This window comes from Martes martes (genome assembly GCF_963455335.1).
Source record: "Martes martes genome assembly, chromosome: 8".
Lineage (NCBI taxonomy): Eukaryota > Metazoa > Chordata > Mammalia > Carnivora > Mustelidae > Martes > Martes martes.
Genome location: NC_137895.1, coordinates 119,996,484 through 120,019,290, shown reverse-complemented (window position 1 = coordinate 120,019,290; position 22,807 = coordinate 119,996,484). Strand labels below are relative to the sequence as shown.

Sequence of the window (22,807 nt, the reverse complement as noted above, 5' to 3'; positions counted from 1 at the left end):
AAATGTGTTTCTTTCACTATTGAAACAGTATTTTAGTGGGGTGCCTGGATGGCTCAGTCATTTAAATGTCTGACTCTTGGTTTCAGCTCAGGTCATGATCTCAGGGTTGTGAGACCGAGCACCTCGTCAGGCTCTGCACTCAGTGGGGATTCTGCTTGTGATTCTCTCTCTCCCTCTGCTGCTTGCCCCGCCCCCCCATGGGCTCTCTCTCTCTCTCTCTCAAATAAATAAATAAATCCTAAAAAAATTTTTTTGAAGGAAAAAAACAAATATTTAATAAATAGATACATGTGTCAACTCATTAATACCCTGAGTCATTATTCTTCCCAGCTCTGCATGTCAATCAGGTTAAGTGGTTTTCTTAAGTAACAGTCAGTCCACACTGGGTATAAAAGCGATGCAAACTCCAGTTCTTTCTTTTGGCTGCAGGCTTATTTCATGTGAGCAGAGTCATTAGCAGTATGTGGTTCAGCAGTGGGCATTGCTTTGGTTTAGAATAATTTTGTGCTATATACTATCTACGGATTTATCAAGGACTGGGCCTTTGGAAGCTTTTGAACTCCAGGAAACGTCTGATTGTGCAAATAATCTATCGTTTTATCTGACTCTGAAGCTATGGACAGGGCAGTTTGACCTACTAAGTAATGTGCCTATCCTGAAAAACTTGCCATAAATTTCATACTTTGCTTGTGAGGAGGACTGCTATTGTTTCCATTTCCTGCCAAGCTCCAAGGCCAAAATCTTAGCGCCCCCTAATGTTGCAAGCAATCTTTTCACCGTTAACAAATAAACAGGAGACAAATGAAAGGCCGATGTCAGTGAGATTTAATTTTGGAACTAATAATCTATATTTGTGCAGAATGTAAGCTTTATGAACACTACTTTGAGCACCTACTTAATCCCTCTTCCTACTAGGGTTATTTTGAATTTAGTTCATGCTCATGGTTTCAGAAACCATCAGTAAGTTCGTCTTCCTTTTGTGCTCTTTACACATCATTTCTGAAGTATTGCCTTGGACTGTGAAATGAACAAAACTATGTCCTATATTCTGAGAATTTTGTTCCATATTTTTTCATAGTTGACCATTCTGTCTTCTTGAGAGGATTTTTTTTATCTCTCTTTTCTATTTTTATTATGAATCTCAATATTTTTATTTCAAAGTAGAATTTTTTTTTTAATTTTATTTTTGCCCATAAAGCTCTTTTTCAGTTTGCCTTTTTGGGAAAAAAAATCAAATATAGAGTATGTTTTAATATAAACTGGACTGTAGTTTTAAATGTATGTAGTGTTAAATGGTCCCCAGCCTCTTTCTAACAGGTAATTTACATAAAAGGTTTATTGAGAGCCAGTTATTTTGGAATGTTGGGTAAATTCTTCATAAATTTAGTTTTCAATCTGATAGTGTTCATAAAAGCAGAACATAGAAATAAAATATTTTTATGGTTTCTGCAGGTTTTGTTATGGAAAACACCTTATTTTCTAAAAAACTGGATTTTTCAAGTATAGAAAAAGCTTCAATAAATCCCATCAACAGTTCTAAAAATGCATATAAAACTAAATATGGCTCCCCACTTTTCTAGGTGACTAGAATTCTAGGGGAACTCACAGGAGCAGAAAGGAAATAAGTAACAAAAAAGCTAATGCGAGCTTGAGCAACGCTCACATAAGCCCCCTGAAGCCCAGTGCACCCTCTGATAACATTCATGCAAGTGTCTGCAGAATAGAAACTATGTGATTTTTCTTTAACTCTCCATATAAAATTTAAGATCTGTTCTCTTTGGTTTGCACAGTGACGTGTCTTTGTTTTAATGCAGGGCCTCGGCAAGGATGTGGTGGTTATCTGACGGGTTCAAATAATACCCTCGCCTCTCCTGATTCTGACTCCAATGGAAGATACGACAAGAATTTAAACTGCATCTGGATCATCACCGCACCTGTAAACAAACTAATTAAACTTACCTTCAATACCTTTGCTCTGGAGGCGCAAAGTATTTTGCAAAGATGCGTATATGATTATGTAAAGGTAAGGCTATTCTATTTCTTAACCGAGTCTTCTACCCAAGACTTTAGTGTGGTATGTGTCAGTTTATACCATTCAGGGAGTCATGAAAATCTTGAGTTCCACTAATTTTTAAAATAACATATTCTACACGGATATAACATTTATTATTACAGGTGCTCTGTCTTCATATCAAATTAATCTCTAATACGGATGGCTCAGAAATGTCTTGTAGCTACTAACACTAGCTTTAAGATTTCCTGTTCATCCATGCTTTGGCAAGAGAGGATCTATGGAAAGATGGGTTGTATGGAAAGAGATACTTGAAAGACCTTCGGCGAATCCTAAAATGAAGTTTATATATTTACTTTCCATATTACCTATAGATGTAGAAAATAACTTAGTTCTGAAGTCCCATTAAAAGGAAGTCAGGAAACTTTTCTGTTCAAGTTTTAGCGATTCATTAACATTAAATTATTGTACCTATAAGGACCTATGAATTCAAAACCCCCCTTCTTTTTCTTTTGTTTAAGTAATCTCTCTACCCAATGTGGGTCTTGAGCCCTTGACCCTGAGATGAAGAGTTGTGTGCTCCTCCACCTGAGTCAGCCAGGCACCCCTGAGTTCAGATTAAACCTTCTAAGTAGTATCAGCCGGTGTCTACCACTCCACTTTGTGGGGGGCAACAACCAGCATGGCAAGATTTGTGCCCATGAGGAGCTTAAATTTGATTGTAAAAGTAGTGGGCGATGCATGCAAGTCAACAATACACTGTTCAGGGCAGTCAATATTGAAGTGCCAAGTAATGCACAGAGAGAGGCTCAAGCAACATCCAAATTTAAAAGGGAAAAACGTTCATGATGATCTGGCATGAAGAAGAAAGGCTTCGGAGAGTGAGGGGGAGGTTATTCAAGTCGGGAGAGGAGGCATTCCAGGCAAGGTGCACATCAAAAGAAGGGAGGTACAGAAGTTGGCATATGAAGGTTCTTAAAAGGGTGAAGGGACTGATGTTACTGGAGCAGCGTATTCCAAAAAGTAGCAAGAAAAGCGATTGCCTAATCTTATTGCTGGAGAAATACCCAGATCCCAAAGAATCTTGAAAAGTCAAACTAGGAAGGAAGGAAGGAAGGAAGGAAGGAGAGAAAGAGAGAAGGAGAGGAGAGAAAGAGAGAAAATGGAATCAAATTAATGCAATTCAAATTTTGTGCAGTTGAAAATAAGGAGGAATTGGAGGTTTTCCAATGAGCGATATGATGAGGGCAGTGTTTAAGGAAGACTGGTATGGAATCAGCATTTCAGGTGGGTGGTGAGCAGAGAGTCTGGAGGGAGGACCCCAGGAAGAGGTTACTTTTAGATAAGGAGGGTACAGCTATCAAGCCTAGTTTAAGATGAACTTTTAAGTTTGAAAATTGTCTTATATTTTAAGGAAATTATTGTTTTTATTAAAAGGGAAAGAAAACTCGTAGAATATGTGTCGAACACTTAATTCCATACTGTCATAAGCTCCAAGCCCAGGAGAGCAGGAGAATGTCAGTACTGTTAGGAGGAGACCATGCTTTGTACGGTCAGGGTTCGGTTTGGGGGACAGCGGGGCAGACAGGTGGGCCGAGGACGGCTCTGGGCTCCAGCGAGAAGAGAGCAGCACAAACAGACAGGAGACAGCAAAGGAACACTTCTGCAGTCAGAACAATCACTGCTTTCTTTCAGGAAGGCAGCATGGAGCTGGAAAGCCAGGCTTCTGCTCCACGTCCGGAAAAGTACGCAGCGAGGCAGTCAGAGAGGACAAAAGAGGCAGGACAAGAAACAGACAAGTCAAGGGGGAAAAAAAGATAAAAGCCATGAATAGTGGAGAGTCATGAAGGTCAAGAGGGGAGAGTCGCTCACCAAAGATGGGTGGTCAGTATTACCAAATTATAAATTAGAGGCCAAGAAAGGGAAAGAAGAAGGAAAAACTTGTCAGATTGGATGACAACCATTTTTAACTAAAGTATGGGCACAGAAGCCAGATCAGGAGTTCCCGAAAGACTGGAGATAACAAGGGATTTCGGTTTAGGTTGAATTCTTTTCTAAAATGACTCCAAATGGCCAGAGCAGCAGCAGAGCTGGTATTCCAGATGCTTCGAGAGCTGCCTTGGTCTTACAGCGGTGGGGTGGGCGTGGGGTCATAAGCCCTAGAGGAAGGTAGTGTGGACTCTAACCCAGTGTTGTCACCAGGCAGATTCCCTCCCTGCCCCAATTCTTTCTCACTTCATCTATTAAGAAACAAATGAACAAAAATCACAATCAGACCTACTTTGCAAGGTTATTTTGCAGACAAAGATCATTCATGCTAGACTGTTTGGCCCTGGGCTTGAAATGCATTTAAAAACAAATTCAGGGGCACCTCGGTGCCTCAGCTGGTTAAGCGACTGCCTTCGACTCAGGTCATGACTCTGGAGTCCTGGGATCCAGTCCAGCATTGGGCTCCATACTCAGCGAGGAGCCTGCCTCTCCCTGTCCCACTCCCCTTTCATGCTCTCTCTCTCATTCTCTCTCTCTCTCAAGTAAATAAATAAAATCTTTAAAAAAAAAAAAAAAAGGTAAATCCATTTCCCCACCCCTGACCCTGGTGTAATGCCAGACAGGCAGGCTGGCTGTGGAATCACTTTTTCTTAAAACACCAAAATAATTGATTTACACATAAATGACAGTAAAAGTAAATTTATGCAGGATGTTTTGGGTGTGGTCCTGCTGGGAAGGAGGTTGATTGATATTCTCATCCTTTTCTGAGTGTGATTTGATACTGTTATTAAAGCAACTAGCAATTTTCTGAATTTCTTTAAGTCATTTGGGACAAAAATAGCAATATCAAAAACAAGGAGTTATCATCTAGCTTAAATATAAAATGTCTCCCCCCCCCCACCCCTTTTCTAAAGAAATTCTGTTCCGATCTATTCTTGTTTTCCTTCTTGGGAAAGCAGTTTCCCTATACTGGCAACTTTTCCAGCTTTTACCAAACTGGCAGATCAAAGTACAGCCCTTGGCATGTGAAGCTTGGAGACAGACGTATTAAAGCGATTCTCTGCGATAAATGGGACGTTTGATTCCTTGTAGAATGTTTCTTAGATACTATAATCAAATCGCTTTTTAGGAAAGCTAATTTAATTCAGTTCTGTAGGTCGATATACAGATGAAAACATGGCAAGTCCATCATCCATTCATAATTATATCTCTTATTTTTGGAAGGGTTGATTTGAAAAATAACTATGGTAACTGCAGTACATCGCGAATGTGTGTTTCACCAAGCATTTCTGTTGAAATTAACATCACGTCCATTCCATAAAGGGTCACGTGGCACAGCGATGTGCCAGGCACCCCACGGCAGAGATACAGAAAGGTTAAAGATAGGATTCCCCAAGTTGCTGTCAGGAAAGTGGAGGAGGTTGTCATGTAAGCATATAAATTATCGCCCAACAAGACAAAAGCAATAAATATAAACAATGAACAAAAGTAGAGTAGGTATAATTGAGTCATTTGGGGATTCAGGAGAGGTCGTCTCCCTGGGATGGCTGAGCTGGATTTTGGAGGAACGTCAGAGAAGCACACTTGTTGTTGGGGGGCCGCCAGAGAGAAAGAGGGCAGGATGGACTTACAGCTCTGTAGTGTGTGACCCACCAATCTGCCAGCAGGGAAGTCATTTCTCTTATGGTGAGCAGTGAGAGGAGTGGCAGAAAGGGCTCGGGGCTGTGACCTTAACTGACGTACCTGTGCTGGGAAGTATGGAGCTAGTGCAAAGGAAATGGCTCCTTCCTAACACTTTCCGGTGTCTTCCCAATCTAATCCATGCCCGCTTGAGTAGCCAGTATTTCATGGTGCTTCCTTGACTCTCTGAAGTGAAGGTCATCTGTGCTATAACCTACCCATATACATAGCTTCAAAAGCGTAATATAATGTACTAAATGCAGTGAGAAGGAGGACTAAGAGGAGAGTATGTAAAATAGTGCAGACCTAAATACATAAATGCTCTGCTTCAGCTGTATTATGCCACATGATAAAGTAGTCTGATTCTTCTAGGTGGGATCACAGCAAATGCAAAAGTATCCATTTAAACTAATAGCAACAGGCTGTAGTTGCAACTTAAATGCCAGTATCCTCAGCGTCGACCATAGGAATTTCCAAAATAGTGGAAAAACTAAAAAAAAAAAAAATTGTCATAAACAAATCAAAGTCCAGTCTTCCTTCCACAGACACAGTACTTGCATTCTTGGAAATTTGGTGCCTATTAAAACTATGCGAAATGTTTTTGCATTCTGTAGAGAATGGATTTGTGTTCTGGGATTCCATGACAATGAACAGTTTTATTACACAAATGTCAGGGCTGACGTTGAAAAGTTACAAGGGACAGAGTAAATCTTCAGTTTGCAGAACTGTCCTCTGAAGCCACCTGCAGTGTGGCTTCTACACACTAAATGTCAGTCATAGCCCCAAATTATTGTGATGACCCGGAAATCACAACATGCTTGCAACCCTACTCCCATTGAGGACTTCTGTCTTCACCCACTGGGCTTAACCATTCAGTCTGTGGGCAGTCAGTGTTAGGAGATCTGCATTCTACCAAGGTGTTGGGTTCCCTGAGCTAGTCCCTACCATTCATTCATTTCTTCATTCATTCATTCAGTAAATGTCTATTTGAATACCTACTATATTCCAGACACTGCTCTAGGCACTGGAAAAGAACCTCAAGGTAAGATAAATAAATAAAAATAAAAATAAAATAATATAAAACCTCCTGTATTTACAGAGCTGATTCTAGTCACTGCTTCTTGTGGCCCTTCCTGAGACCACCAGGACCAACAGGACATTTTTCCCCATAAGATTCTGAAATGGGTCAGAGTTCAACCCCAAATCTGAAAAACCACTCTCTGTTCTCTTTCCCATCCCAAATTACACCCAGGCATGTCCTGGCAAATCCTAACCAAGACTCCTCAGTAAAATAAAAAAATTCATGGTGATACTCTAAAATGCAGCGTAGGGATGCTCCAGATAAGAATATAAAAATCCTGCTGTTGTCACATTCCCAAGGAAATATTAAAAGATAAAGTCCTAAGAAAATTAATATCCAAAATGATTAAGTTAAATTTGAAATGAATTAAAGTCCAAAGTTGCCCTTATTGTCTTAATGCCCTTTTGCATGAAAAGTTCAGAGAAAGTAAAATCCCAACATGGCCTTCCCCACTTTCTCCTCCAGTTCAAATTAACAGCCAGATAAAGACCAGGATCTGGTAGTAGTTGTCGTCAGAGGCTATCTCTGTGAGCAATTCCTTCAGGATCTTAAAGTAGATTCTTAAATGCTCCACTATCTGAGTTTTTACAGCTGAGAAAACATAAAATCCTTCTTAGCACTTATCAACCCACCTTAGAACATAATCCAGGCTCCAAGCCTGATGGAGTTATGCCGGGTGGTGGGTCCCCCCAGAATGCAATGTCTAGCCGCATGAGATTGTGCAGGTCTTAAGGGCATGGTCCTCAGGGCACCGTTTATATCCTAGTCCACATGATTCCCCACTTTCACTGCACAGTGTGCCTCCTGCCACACACACCCTGGAGCTACCCTCCTTCGTGGAGGTCTACAGGGGCTGGGAGCGCAGGTGGAGGAATACTGGCTCTGGCTGCACAGGAGTCTGGAAACCGGTGTCAGTGGTCCAGGGGCCACCGGCTGTCCAGTTCAGCTCAATTACAAGAAATCGTCCTATAGCGGTGAATGAACTGATGCACACAACAGCTGGAGGCCAGGCACTATGCAATTTCTGTCCGTCACATTTACCAGGTTGTTGTTGTTGTTTTTGTTGTTTTTTAAGATTTTATTCATTTGACAGACAGAGATCACAAGTAGGCAGAGAGGCGGGCAGAGAGAAGAGGAAGCAGGCTCTATGCTGAGCAGAGAGCCCGATGCGGGGCTTGATCCCAAACCCTGGGATCATGACCCGAGCCAAAGGCAGAGGTTTTAACCCACTGAGCCACCCAGGTGCCCCACATATACCAGTTTTCTATTCAGAACCCAAATCAGGTCCCAGAAGACTCAAAATCTTTCTCTCGAGACGTAAGGAACTCCAAGGCTGTGTCCCGGGGTGCTGGCTCAGTCCTGCATCCTCTCACCCAAATGTCAGGGAGCCCAAGTGAGTTGTGGTCTCTTACATGCCTCTTGTACTTTTTTTTTTTTTAAAGATTTTATTTATTTATTTGACAGATAGAGATCGCAAGTAGGCAGAGAGGCAGGCAGAGAGAGAGGAGGAAGCAGGCTCCCCGCTGAGCAGAGAGCCCGATGTGGGGCTCAATCCCAGAACCCTGGGATCATGACCTGAGCCGAAGGCAGAGGCTTTAACCCACTGAGCCACCCAGGTGCCCCTGCCTCTTGTACTCTTCTGAGGCCGTCCACACCACATTCTGTAGGTTGGGATGCACTTCTTCCTCTTTAGGTATGGGAGGTCTCTACCTAATTTAAATGCCTCTTCAAATGCCTGAGATCTTTCCTGACTCCATCATCTGGGTTCTCTTACTACATTTAAATCCTTCACTGTAGTATTCACCTTTAGAATTGACATATTATATATATATATATGTATATATATGTGTGTGTGTGTGTATATATATATATACATTCAAGACATTCATTGACACTAACTGATAAGAGAGATTCATACACTGAAAAAATATATATATGTGTATATACACACACACACACACATATATATATTTTTTTCAATGTATGGATCTCTCTTACCAGTTAGTGTAAATGAATGTCTTGAATGTATGGAAAGTGCCTTATACATCCTTGTACACATAGAACCTAGCACAGAGGAAGAGAATAAAAATAAATATAAATAAATAAAAATAAAAATGCTTGCGAGTATAAATCTGATGATACAGGTGGCAGCCATTATCGCAGTGTTTTAACGTGTTTACCAGAAAACGGACATTACCTAAAATTTGGCACATCTCCTCTTCTATAAAATGAGGGGATAAGATTATCTAACCCCCCAGTCTCTTCTGGCTCTAAATTTACTAAAATCCCGTGTAAGCAGGGAAGACAGTGCCACCTAGTGGTCAATTGACTTTTCTGCTAATTTTTATTTTTATTTTTTTATTTATTTTTTTTTTTTAAAATTTTATTTATTTATTTTTTACACACAGAGATCACAAGGAGGCAGAGAGACAGGCAGAGAGAGAGGAAGGGAAGCAGTCTCCCTGCCAAGCAGAGAGCCCGATGTGGGGCTCGATCCCAGGACCCTGAGACCATGACCTGAGCCGAAGGCAGAGGCCTTAAGCCACTGAGCCACCCAGGCGCCCCTTTTCTGCTAATTTTTAAATGATTCTATGCATTCCTAGCATTTTAGAATAATGTCAGTGATCGTGAGTATTTTGGAGTTTATAACACACCATAGTGCTGTTATAAATTCAGTGTTTGGATCTACACACATATACTTGTTTTAGAAATACCGTGAAGCTGACTCAGCTGGAGAAACTGAATTTTGGGTCATAGGCTTGAAAGAAATTTAGGTGTCCACTGTTTTGACAGGTGTCTGTTGAAGGTTCCTATGGCTGGGAGTTTTTCTGGATGCTGGTGACGCCATAGTGAATAATCAGTCTTCCCACCCAGGAGAATCACATTTTTATTGGGAGAGAGACGAGAAAAAGTAAATAAGCAACAAATAAGATGTGTTTTGATTATAATAAGAAAATAGATGTTGGAGTTCCAGCCACGTACCATAGGGTTCAGTCCTCTGAGGAGGTGACATTTGAGCTGAGACCACATGACAAGAGGGAGTGGCCCTTTCCAGAGCTGGGGAGAGAGGAATTGTTCCCCATGGTAGGAGCAGCTAATACAGGAGGAGAATAGGCCCAGGACAGATGGGTGGTGGGAGAGAGGGAACAAAGCACTTTTCACTTATTAGACATGTCCTGAGTGCCTTTTGTGTGCTTTCTAAAAACTGGGGACACCACAGGGCACAGATCGGACAGCAACCTGTGTTTCCATGGAACTAGTGTCGTCTTTAGAGAAAAGACAATAATATAAGTAATATATGTACTATGTGGAGATAAAGCCATGCTCTAAAGAAAGAACAAAGCAGGAAGGGAGAAAGGGATTTGGGAGCGAGTTCACACTTTAAGGAGGGCAGTCAGGGCGGCTTTAGTGAGCCAGTGATGTTTGAGTAAAGTCCTGCAGCAACGAAGAGTGAACAATATAGTTGTATAGAAGAGGAATGTTCTAGCAGAGGGAACCACAAATGCAGCAGCCGTAAAGCAGCAGCAAGCCTGGTGTACTCAAGGAGCAGAGAGAATGATGTGGAAACAGTTAGGTATCAGATGGGGACAGTCAGGGGTGGCGTGGAGAGCAGGGGCTCTCAGGCCTTGATGGCCACTGTAATGGCTTTAGCTTTCCTATTGAGTGGCTGGCGAGCAGCTAGGAAGGTTCTAAGCAGTGACCTGGTCTGAGTTACATCTTAACTGTATCCTGTGACTCACCTCTTGAGGAGAAGCTAAAAAGGGACAAGAATGGCACCAGGGGGTCAGCAGTGAGAACCCAGGCACGAGATCTCAGGAGCTTGCAGCTATGTGGCGGTGAGGGCCACACAGGGCGGGGGCAGTGATGCTTCTGCTGACTCTAATGACACAGTAGTTTTAAGTCAGATAGGACTTTTCCTAGTGAGAAAGGATTTGTAGGCATCATACCAGGTTTTTACTGAAAATCATTAAATAGCATCAATTCAATAGCAGCTGTTCCTAGGTTAAAACTCGCTCTAACAACATCAGTGTAAGTTTCTTCATCATGACCTGGTGTGACTCCATGTCCATTTCAGTGTAAAATATGCAACTTCTCTGTGAGTAATGGAAAGCGGATGAACTATGTTTCTTTTCAGTTGTACGACGGGGATAGTGAAAATGCCAACTTGGCTGGAACATTTTGCGGTTCCACTGTACCTGCTCCCTTTATCTCTTCTGGTAACTTCCTGACGCTTCAGTTTGTCAGTGACGCGACTTTAGAAAGGGAAGGATTTAATGCTACGTATACCATCATGGACAGTGAGTAAATGGAGACATTTTTATGTTTTATGAAACCTGTACTTATGCACTAAAAATAATGCTATGCTTCTACAAATGCAATGTTAATTACTAAACTCAATGTTAATTACTAAATCCAGAGTTAATTCCTATCTAAACTCAATGTCAGTTTCTGAATACCGTGTTAATTACTCTGGTTAATCGGTGATACAAATTAGGTATGATTCTTTTTTGTTTGTTTGTTTTAAAGATCGTATTTAAGGTGGGGGGCGTGAGCAGGTGTTGGGGGGAGGGTCAGAGGAAGAGGAGAAGCAGGCTTCCCTCTGAGCAGGGATCCCAATGAGGGCTTGATCCCAGGACCCCAGAATCATGACCTGTGCCAAAGGCAAACACTTAATTGACTGAGCCACCCAGATGCCCCTAAATTTGTCATGATTCTTAGTGAAAATTACTCTACCTTCTTTATAGAATGACGTAACTACAGTTCTTTGGGCTGGAAGGGTAGGGAAGGCTAAATTTTAAATATTGTGTGTGTGTGGACCCATGAGTAAAATTTGTCTTATAAGCTGTTCTCTTTTCTCAGTGCCCTGTGGTGGAACGTATAATGCAACTTTGGCCCCGCAGAGGATTTCATCACCCAATTCATCAAACCCAGAAATCCCATTTTCCATGTGTACTTGGGTCCTCGAAGCCCCTCCACATCAGCAGGTCAAGATAACAGTGTTGGCCCTGCGGCTGCACTCCGAGGACTGCAACCGGAATTACCTAGAGTTTCAGGACTCACCTGAGGTAACAATCATAGGACACAGGACAGTCCCATCTCATGACGCTTTTTCACCAGTATTTGCAAAACAGTTGAAATAATGAGGGCATAATTGAATAAATTCTCAAACCTACCTCCAGTTTAACGTATCCAAAACATGCATATACAGCCATATATTAAAGGTATTAAGAAATTTGCACTTAGTCTTGTAGGTGGGGAGCTCTCAAACTTCCTTGTGCATAAGAAACATCTGGGTGTCTAGATAAAAGTGCATACGCCAGGGCCCTGCCCTCTGATACTGAGTTCCCCACATAGCGCCTAGTCATCGAAATTTCTGATGAACATCTTCAGTGTTCTGCTGCTGGTGCAAGGACCATGCTCAGAGAAATACCTGTGCAGCTGTGGCTAGGATGAACCGAAGGGCTCAGTGTGGAACACAGGGAGATCAGTTATAAGGCTGTTTGACACCAGTCCAATGGGACCATATTCATGGTCATGTAAGAGAGAACAAAAGAAAAAACTTTTTGTTTAAAAAAAAAAAAAGAAGAGAGAGAGAATTGGCCATGGGCTAGGATGTTGAGGAGACAGTTGGATGTAGACGCGTAATAGTAACAGAAGGCCTAAAGAGTTGGGTGTCATCGTTCCATGGGCCAGTAGCTGAAATCACGCAAGTCATGAGTTTATCCACGGAGGCTGTGTAAAGTGTGGAGTCATGACCGGGGATGGGCCCCTGGGAAAACCCCCCAGGAATCCCTGCATTGTCTTTGAGAAGTTTGAGGAGCAACTGATCTGCCTCAGGTCATTCCCATGGTGTCATAGCCAACCCCCCATAGGCTGGGAATAGCAGAGGGTCTGATCTATCCCTTCCTGAGTTTTGGGGGTCCTCCTTATGATTAACCCAGACTCCCCTAGTTTACACATGGATCTTGGTGGTGGTAGAAAAATCCAGTCCAGCTGACTGCAGTTGGAGAGGGCTGAGAGGAGCTGGCTGCTGAGCAGACGCTGTGTTCATTGGATTTCCAGAAACATAGGCACTGAGACATATCCCACGCTCCCACTGTGGCCAGGGTGTGAGGTGATCACCATTCGGTCGGCAGTGGTTTTCAGATTCCCTGGTAGCATTCCTACAAGGTCTTCCCACAAAGCAGAACAAGGCCCTTTGGTTAAAGCTATTTCAATTTCCCATTGCTTCCCAAAGCCAAGATGATGGGAATCAGGGCAGACTCCCCTCCGAGTAGGGAAAGGCTACGTACAGGGCACAAGACAGCTCTGGATCGTAACAGCAGCTGGATGGGCCCCAAAGAAGACCCAGCATTTGTCATGAATGAATAATGTCCTTTGACTGAATGACTAAAGGAAAGAACAAAGGGTTTCAGCCTGGGTAGGTTGGGAGGAAAGATAGGAAAGTGACTGATAACTGGGAGAAACTGGAATGCTCCTGGTGTCTGAGAGTAGGAGGAGAAGATATAGTTGGAAGTTCATGGGAGGATCGTGTGACGGAGGCGTGACAGATGGCGCAGAACTGGCATAGGCAACCATAGGGAGCGGAGGTGAAAGTCCCTGGAAGTGAGGAATGCAGATTAGGGTGTTGGCGGATCCCCTGTAAAGACACTGAAACCTCTGAGGGTTGAGAAAGGAAGCGAGGTACAGGGGACGACGATGAGCTGAGACAGCAGTCTTTAATGAAGGAAAGTCACCAGAGGGAAAGTGAGAATGGTGGAAAGGGTGAGAGGAATCTTTGGCCAGATGTAGAGACCCTCAGAGGAGAACTGACTTTGATGCAAGGGTAGGTACTGCAGGAAGGGACCTGGAGTCACCCTCCCCCTGGAACCCCACTGCTCTTCCTCCCCAAGGATTGTGGACTGTGGGAAAAGAATGGCCTCCACCAGCAGGCTGCAGAGGACCCAAGCTTCACTCAAGGCCACGAAGTGGAAAGGCCACGTGCGGATGTATACAGTGGCAGTTAACATTGCAGTGCAAGTTCAGAGGAGGCCACAGACAAGGCTAGGAAAGGACCAGCAGCAGGAGACTGGGGGCAGGGGGATGGTGGGTAAAAACAGGCATCAGCAAGGGGAGCTTGCAAGCAGGAGTGGGAAGCAGACCTGTCAGTAGGCACCCACGAGTGAGAGGCAGCAAATGTCTTAACTTTGGTGCCAGTGGTCTTCATGCAAGGATGGGTAGGCGCTGGAGCCCATTAGCCTGCTCTCTTGAGAGGTGAGGAGGGCTGCCCAGGTTTCACGAAGGGGAAACAGGAACCTCATTGCAGGGAGGGGCTGCCTTGGGGGAGTCCCAGTGTTGACAAGTAAGGTTAGATGAGCTCAGGGGTGGGGAGGGCTGGGAGCCATGCTGGGTTAGGCTTCTGGAGTTCAGGAAAATGGGGAGACCCCGGGGGGCTGTGTGGAGCTTGGTCAGCCTAGATGTGCTCAGAGCAACCTCACAGGCCTTTGGCTGTGAAGCTGCATGAGGGGGAAAGGGTCTTGTCCCACACAGTGTCTGTCTCCTGGTCTCAGCAGAAGCTTGGCCTTGCCCTCCTGCCCCCTAGGGAGCGTGAGACATTTGTGGATTCCAAGGCCACCGTGAGCCTGGTTGCCCAGGGCTTTGAACACTGTAACTGGTTTCCGTGTCTTAATTTTTTAATTTAATTTATTTATTTCAGAGAGGAAAGAAAGAGAGCGAGCACAGGCACAGAGAAGGGGCAGAGGGAGAGGGAGAAGCAGACTCCCCGCTGAGCAGGGAGCCCAACACAGGGCTCCATCCCAGGACCCCACGATCACGACCTGAGCCAAAGGCGGGCACTTAACCCACGGAGCCACCCTGGCACCACCCCCGCCACCCCTTCATGGCTGAGTAGTTAAGCCATACTTTTATACGGAGTTTAGTTTCCACTACAACCTATGCTCTTTTGAAACCCAATCTAGGGTGACGTGGCTTCCATTTCGTTTCAGGGTCACGTAAATCCAGGACTTCCGGTCTGTGGCGGAAATGCTTCGGCGGCGCCCACGTTCTATTCTTCCGGGAGCACGGCCGTCGTCGTCTTCAAGTCCGAGGTCCTCAGCGCAGACTCCAGCGTGGTTTTCACCTATCAGATTGCAGGTGAGCCCTGAAGCCCCCACGGCCGCCATTCCTGCTAGAACCCGCTCCCGTGCGTGAGTGCGTGCGGGTCCGGTGACGTGAACCACACCCGCAGCGAGAATTTTAACTAGAAGCCGGGCCCCCTTCAGCGGGTTCCTCAAGCTGGTTTCTGAGGAGGTAAAGTGAATGATGCTAACTGCAATGATCAGAGTGCCAGCATATTCTTCGAAGTTCATGGAGTTAATTTAAGTTCATGCCTGTTGTTTTATTAATTATCCACCTGACTGCATATGGAACTCACTGTAGGAAGTTATTTTGTAAAAGCCAAGAAGTTCCGAAGGGATAATTTGATATATATTTTTTTGGATTTTGTATTTATTTATTTGACAGATAGTGATCACAAGTAGGCAGAGAGGCAGGCAGAGAGAGAGAGAGAGAGGAGGAAGCAGGCTCCCTGCTGAGCAGAGAGCCCAATGAGGGTCTCGATCCCAGGACCCTGAGATCATGACCTGAGCCGAAGGCAGAGGCTTAACCCACTGAGCCACCCAGGCGCCCCTGAAAGGGTAATTTGATTATGATCACGGCTAAGAAGTTTATTTCCAGAGGACGTTATTTGATGTTCATTTCCAGCTTGATTGATGCCAAAGCTGCTGTTGATTAAAACAAATGAATAGTAGTATTTTGGGTGGTTTTTACCTATTTTTACCGCAAATGATAAAGAACAGCAACTGATTCTATCAGAACAAGCAATTCCTCTGAGGATATAAATGGAAATCCTCAGACAAAAGTCTGTCTTGGATGCAGAGACTTTTGCCTGCAAAAGACTGAACGTCAGCCCACTCCTCTTCAGTGTGACTGGAACAGTACAGAGAATGCTGGAACATCCTTCTTCAAAGGAGGAGGCTCACGTTTCAGATTTCCGTGGGGGTGTTATGTTAGGGTAGGGAGATGCTGCATTACATCTGCTCTCTGTGCCATACCTTGCTTCCTCTGACCTCACTTTTCTCAAAGGGAAGTAAAAGGGCTGGATTAGCTTTTTTCTGAAGTTTGTTCAAATTTAATCATCTTTCTGAATTCTTCCCATCAGGTTGAAAGAGCATGAAATATCGGGAGGTATACATTAATTGTGAATTTTTTTTTCTCCAAGGTTGCAACAGAGACTATAACAAGGCTTTTGGCCATCTGAAGAGCCCTGGATGGCCAGATAATTATGACAATAACTTGGACTGCACGGTTACCCTCACAGCCCCGCAGAACCATACTATTTCCCTATTTTTTCATTCGTTTGGTATCGAGGACTCCAGTGAATGCTCACATGATTTCTTGGAGGTAACATACATTTGGTTATCATATAAGTGAACTATTTAAGGGGTGCCTGGGTGGTTCATTCTGAGCAACTGCCTTTGGCTCAGGTCATGGTCCCAGGGTCCTGGGATCGAGCCCGGCATTGGACTCCCTGCTGAGTGAGGAGTCTGTTTCTCCCTCTCCCCCTGCCTCTTCCCCCAGCTTGTGCTCTCCCTTGCTCACTGTTTCTCCCTCTCAAATAAATAAATAAAATCTTTAAAAAATAAATAATTCATTTACTTGAGAGAGAGCGAGAGCACAAGCATGGGGAGCAGTAGGCAGAGAGAGAGGGGGAAGCAGGCTCCCTGATGAGCAAGGAGCCTGATATGGGACTCAATCCTAGGACCCGGGATCATGACCTGAGCCAAAGGCAGACACTTAACTGACTGAGTCACCCAGGTGCCCCAGTAAATGAATTATTTAACATATGGATCGCTGAAGATTTTTCACCTTTGTCTCTGCTACTTCTAATCATGGATCCCTTATTTGTTCATAACTTGATCATTATTCTTTCATGCCATGAATATGTACCAAGCATCTTCTGGGTCCAGGCACCGGAAATGGAATAGGGAGCAAGACATAGTCGGGGCCCCCAGGAGGCTCACAGTCCATAGGAAAGACAGGAAATAGGTCACATACAACAGAGTCAGCATGGTTAGGAGCACGTAATTCAGTCTGGGGACAGAGAAGTTTCCTGAAAGAGGTGATGTGTGGGTTCAGAGGGAACCATCCAGTGTCTGGAAAAAGCAGAACCAAGCTCCGGGAGCGCTTGCCCCTCTGTTAGTCCCCAGCCCCACCACAAGAGGGCCCCCTGCGTCCTTCCCACTCCGCATAACCTACAGTGTTGAAGTGAGAACCCTTACACCGTTGTTCGCGGGAGGAGGCTGTTCTGAATGAGCCCATAACTGAGGCAGTCGCTGTGTGGAGCACAGTGCCTACATTTTACCACGAAAACCCCGGAGCTCACTTGCATGTCCTTTGCAAACTCTTTTGGATGTATTCATTCTTAGGCAGTAAACTGTGATGTCCCCGAAGACTTGGATATCCAAAGACGCCGAATTCCTCTGTGGATGGAATTTAAATGTAAACCTTCCCAGAGGTGCTCTGAGTGGGCTTTGTCTCACGTACACAAGAGTCTTCAGTACAGTTTCCACACGGTTTCCTCCTCTACATCTGTTCGCTCGTCTTAATGTCCTGGGGAGCTCGCCCCTACAGAAATCCTTTGTTAACGAGCATCCTTAATCCATAGTGTAATGAGTACTTGAAGGAAGCTTGAGTCTTTTATCATGGCAGACCCATGCCATGGTAGGAAGTGGGGAGGGATGGATGTAGCAGGGAGGAAAGGAGGAGACGAAGATGAGACTGTGTCAGTCAGGGCATGGAACTCAGACCTTCGTACCTCACCCTTGTGTGAAATGGAAAGCAGAAGCCAGAGGAGGGGATACAGAGAAAGGACAGAACAATCCCACCCGTTCGGAATCACATCACAGCCACCCTTGGTTCCAGCCTGGGCTGAACGTTGCTGACGGGAGTTATTTTCCTCTGGATGCTGGAACACGCAGGCTAGTTCTGCAGCGCCGGAGGTGGGAGCCCCACCTCCCAGCTGCCCTTCCTATTCCACAGAAGTTGGTTTTGAGAACCCTATAAGCAAAGAAAGGAAACTGTAAGTCGGGCTGGTAAAGTACAGCCGCTTTTGGTGGAAAGACTGGGATGGTTTATTGGCAGCCTTTTGTGCCACATTCACCATTCCGTTCACGTTAACTATGCCCGGAACAGAAATTTCTTGTGAGGACTGTGACCGGATTATGACCCCACAAAAGCAAAGCTCTGGATCCCATCTGGAATCTGCATGTGTTTTTCATGCCTTCACCTCCCTCTTCAGGGTCCTCTAATGGCTCAGAGATGTTTATTGCTCTCATTGTCCCATTCTTCCTGTGCAGAGGAAAATGGAGAGGATGCTAGTTGGAAATGACACCCCACTTCTCTCAGGGCAGAGCTTTCTAAAATGGGACGCAGAGGAAAGAGACCCAAAGTTAAGATAGAGTGGGAACAGGTCTGGCCCTCCAGCGTTCCTGAATATGGCAGCCATGTCTGTCTGCGGGTGGTTCACTGGCTGCTCCCTGCACCGCAAGGCCACTTAGAAGAATAATCCAAAATGCACCAGAAAGGCACTATTGTCTCTCACTGCCGCTCCATCAGCTAAAAAGATCTCACTCTCTGTCAACACTATCCAGTAAGACTAGCCATGGTGCCTCTGAAGAACCTCCATGACTGAAGACAACAGCACTTAACGGAATGTTAGATGATGAAATTATAGAGGAACGGAGGAACTTCCAAGAATTTGAATACATGTGTCATTGAAACCACCGTTGCTGAGCTGGTTCCAGCTCTGTGATGCCTGGATAACATTTCTTCAATGCTCCCAGGAGACCTCCTCAGAGTCAGACGGCTGAGAAGGCGCAGAGGGAGCTCTGAGGACAGAAGGTGGTTGAGTTCCCTGCGGTTACCTGTACTTACCCACTGACTCATTTCCTGTTTTCACATGCATCTACTCTAAGCAGTGAATTAAAAAAAAATCTATTCAGTTTCAGGCTGTGTTTTTAAAATTTCCTAACAGTCAGATTTTGTAGATTTATTGAGTTGTGTCCTTTTCCTATCCCAAAATTCCTTTGGTTTTGAGCTTTATTATACTTTGTACATTGCTTTTTTTCTTTCATAGCCCCTTCATAGCCAAGCAATTTTCAGAGGGAAAAAAACAGACACACAGTATAATGAATAAAGCATAACAGAAGTGACTGGAAATGGAGCAGGCAATATCCCTCTCCAATCTTTTTGAAATTCACAGATATTTCTGAATTCAAATGCAAATCGTTTTTGATCTACATACTGGATGTTTCTCTCCTTTGCAAGAGAACATGACTTCTGGGTGTGTTTTCATTTTTAAGAAGACAGATTTTCCAAAAGAGGTTGTCATTCACATTGTCTCATGTGTCAATGGGGAACAATGAAAAATCAGAGAAGAAAGGATAATATACTTAGGTATAGTAATTAATGGCTCACTTTTCCAGGTAAGAAATGGAAGCGATAGCAGTTCACCATTACTTGGCACGTACTGTGGAGCTCTGCTGCCAAACCCTATCTTCTCTCAGAACCATGAACTATATCTACGGTTTAAGAGTGACAGTGCGACTTCCAGCCGCGGGTATGAAATTCTCTGGACCTCGTCACCCTCTGGTAAGACACTTGCACTTTGTAAAGGAAATTGATGTAGGTGAGAAAAACATAGGGGGTCTAATAAGAAAAGATAATTAAAAGTGACCATACCGGGACACCTGGGTGGTTAAGCGTCTGCCTTCAGCTCAGGTCATGGTCCCAGCGTCCTGCCACTGAGCCCTGCATCAGGTTTCCTGCTCAGCGGGGAGCCTGCTTCTCCCTCTGCCTGATGCTCCCCCTGCTTGTGCTCTCTCGCTCTCTGACAATTTTTTTTAAAAAGTGACCTTACCTTCTTAGCCATCTGTATACTTGATTTTTTTCCAACAAATATAGAGATTTTTAACAATGAGAGTACAGATACCCTTTTTAATTCTACTCTCACTCCTCATTTCTACATATACATATGTAGGATACATGTTTCTATATGTATCTACAGACACATATAGATAAATGTATCTAGTAATATGTGGAAATATTGGTGTGCATGTATATATACACATAGAACATAGATTAGATACAGATTTTAAAATTTTTTGTAATTTCGGATTTTGTCGCATTTTTTAGTTTTGATTTGATCATCAAGGTAGTTCTCTGAGAATTCAGAAAAGCCCACATGTGTACCAAAAGCCAAGTTATTAATGCATACTTGGGTATAAATAAGCAGCTTCTCCCCTTGCAGCACCTGTCATTTCTTGGCAGTCCTGGAGGTTAATTGCTTTTATCCGGGCAGTAAGTAACTTCCTGCATGCTTGGTTGGTAGTTTATCAAATAACTGAAGGAAATTTAAATCATGTCAATATATTTAACACAAGAGAGGTGGAATATCTTTATGAGATATCCCACTTAGGTGTTTAGAAATATATAAAAACTTTCCAAATAAGAATGACAAAAATGACGTATTTTCAGTAGACTAAGGGACAAGAAATAATTTAAATCTTGGCAGCTAAAGGTTCTTGCAGATGATCTCCAATGCCCTCATTTTGCAGAGGAGGAAATAAAACACGAGGTTAATGGGTTTTCCAGAAAGCATGGCTAGATGTGGTAGAAGCAGGACCACACCTCCAGGGGTTAGACACCCAGCTCAGTGCCTTTTAGTCCTACCGTTCCGTGCAGTTTCTTCCTGCACAGCAGTATATCTGGGTCCCCAGGGTCTCTGGTCTAAACTATGACAGTGTTCATACACAAATTAACCCTAATACTCACAGAGCTCTGGCTCTGAGCATGTCAATCTTGGTACTGTCTGCTACAAGCTCGGGAAAGTCACTTATACAATAATTCTTGTCAAAACCTACAATGCCACACTCTTTGGGTTCAGCCCTGGAATTTAACTTTAAAAAAAAAAAGATTTTATTTATTTATATGACAGAGATCACAAGTAGGCAGAGAGAGGCAGGCAGAGAGAGAGAGGGGTAAGCAGGCTCCCCACTGAGCAGAGAGCCCGATGTGGGGCTCGATCCCAGGACCCCAGGACCTGAGCCAAAGGCGGAGGCTTAACCCACTGAGCCACCCGGGTGCCCTGGAATTTCACTTTTAACTTTACTTCACTCCCATCATCTTCATCAACTGAGGGCATAAGGAGAGCCCTACACAGTCAAAAGTACACAACGACATTACTCTCTCCTATAGCTACTTTATCAGGTTCTTTGTTTTCCCATTGTGTATGCAACCCACTGTTTTCAAGGAAAGGTCCTGGAAGGAGTGGTCCCAATGTCCTGAGATACGAGGAACAGAACCTATGGTGGCGGGAGGGAGAAGGGAGGGAGAAGGTGGTGGTGAGGGCTTGGGAGAGATGTAGCCCACAAAACAACAAGGAAAGGCTTTTCTGCCTCCTCTATTCTTGCCAAGGGTCTCAGCATTTTGGGAAAATAGTCACCATCTTATTGCCTCACAAGGGTATGGTATTCACTTTTTGTTCAGTCAAACATCCTGCCTTGGTTTCCTTGCAGGCTGTGGTGGAACGCTCTATGGGGACAGCGGCTCCTTCACCAGCCCCGGCTATCCGGACACTTACCCAAACAACACTCACTGTGAATGGGCCATCACTGCACCTGCTGGAAGACCTGTCACCATCAGCTTTTACTTGATCAGCATTGATGATCCCGGAGACTGTGTCCAGAACTACCTCATCCTCTATGACGGACCAGATGCTAATTCCCCATCCTCTGGACCATATTGTGGAGCAGTGAGTAAAACAAACATTTTAAAACCTCCATTTATTATTTTTAAATAATAGCAGTGTACACTTTTAAAGGCAGACACGTGCGAAGTACGTAGCACAAACCTTTTACAAATTTCAGCAGCTTCCGGATTTTCCTTTCTATTTGGGGAGCACGAGTGCCACCTAGTGGGCATTGCATGAAATTAATAGTACTGGGTCTCGGACCACCCCATCAGAATGGCTTGTGCAGGTGTCCCCCCGACTCCCTGCACAGACTTCTGGTGCCCACTCACACCTGCTGACTCAGAATTTCTGGCACAGGAGCTGCTGTACATTGTCTTTTAAAAGCTCCATACGTGATTGCAATGTGCTGCCCAGGGTTGAATGCCTATATTGTTGTCCCTATGAAGCCAACTATGGACAGTTTGGACACCTGGCTCCATTTCATCTACTTCTTGTTGAAAATTGCCGGGATTTTTGGAAAAAATAAAAAGGGAGATTGAAGGTGGGCCTAGTGACTTAGTTTGTTTTTGTAAAGTGCTGATATCCTGGATCTTCCCTAAACTACCTAGTGAGGATTCTGACAGTGACTCAGTATTTCTTGTGTCTGCCCTCATCATCCTCTCATTTTGTATAAAAGCAGCTGCAGGGTTTTCCAGGAAGGGAAACGGGACCACTGCTGAGAGCGTATCTGTTTCCTACTGTTCTGCTCTTTACTTAGTTAGGCTTGCTAATTAACTGGACAGAAATCTAAAGAGTTGTTTGTTTGTTTGTTTGTTTGTTTGATTTAATTGAGATAAAATGGACATATAATAGTTTCAGGTGTATAAATAAATCTGGGGGTTTTGTTGTGAGGAGAACTTTAAAAAAATATTTTATTAACATGTAATGTATTATTTGCCCCGGGGGTACAGGTCTGTGATTCATCAGTCTTACATGATTCACAACACTCACCATAGCACATACCCTCCCAGTGTCCATCACCCGCCACTCCATCTATCCCACCACCCCCACTAGCAACCCTCAAGTTTGTTTCCTAAGATTAAGAGTCTCTTATGGTTTATCTCCCTCTCTGGTTTTGTCTTGTTTCATTTTTCCCTCCCTTCCCCTATGATCCTCTGTCTTGTTTCTCAAATTCCTCTTATCAGTGAGATCATGTGATAATTGTCTTTCTCTGATTCACTTATTTCATTTAGCATAATAGTTCCATCCACGTCAT

General features: G+C 44.0%; 1 protein-coding gene across 1 annotated transcript in view; it reads left to right on the top strand.

Annotated features, from left to right (window-relative positions):
• CUBN (cubilin) overlaps positions 1–22,807 on the top strand; it is a gene marked incomplete at its 5' end in the record, with an annotated part of 255,728 nt that overhangs the window by 229,644 nt on the left and 3,277 nt on the right. The window contains 7 exons of the mRNA XM_080812400.1: positions 1,815–2,023; positions 10,897–11,059; positions 11,622–11,827; positions 14,747–14,894; positions 16,021–16,202; positions 19,286–19,451; positions 21,377–21,612. Coding sequence (XP_080668526.1) covers positions 1,815–2,023; positions 10,897–11,059; positions 11,622–11,827; positions 14,747–14,894; positions 16,021–16,202; positions 19,286–19,451; positions 21,377–21,612 — 1,310 coding nt within the window. The remainder of the gene's footprint in view (positions 1–1,814; positions 2,024–10,896; positions 11,060–11,621; positions 11,828–14,746; positions 14,895–16,020; positions 16,203–19,285; positions 19,452–21,376; positions 21,613–22,807) is intronic.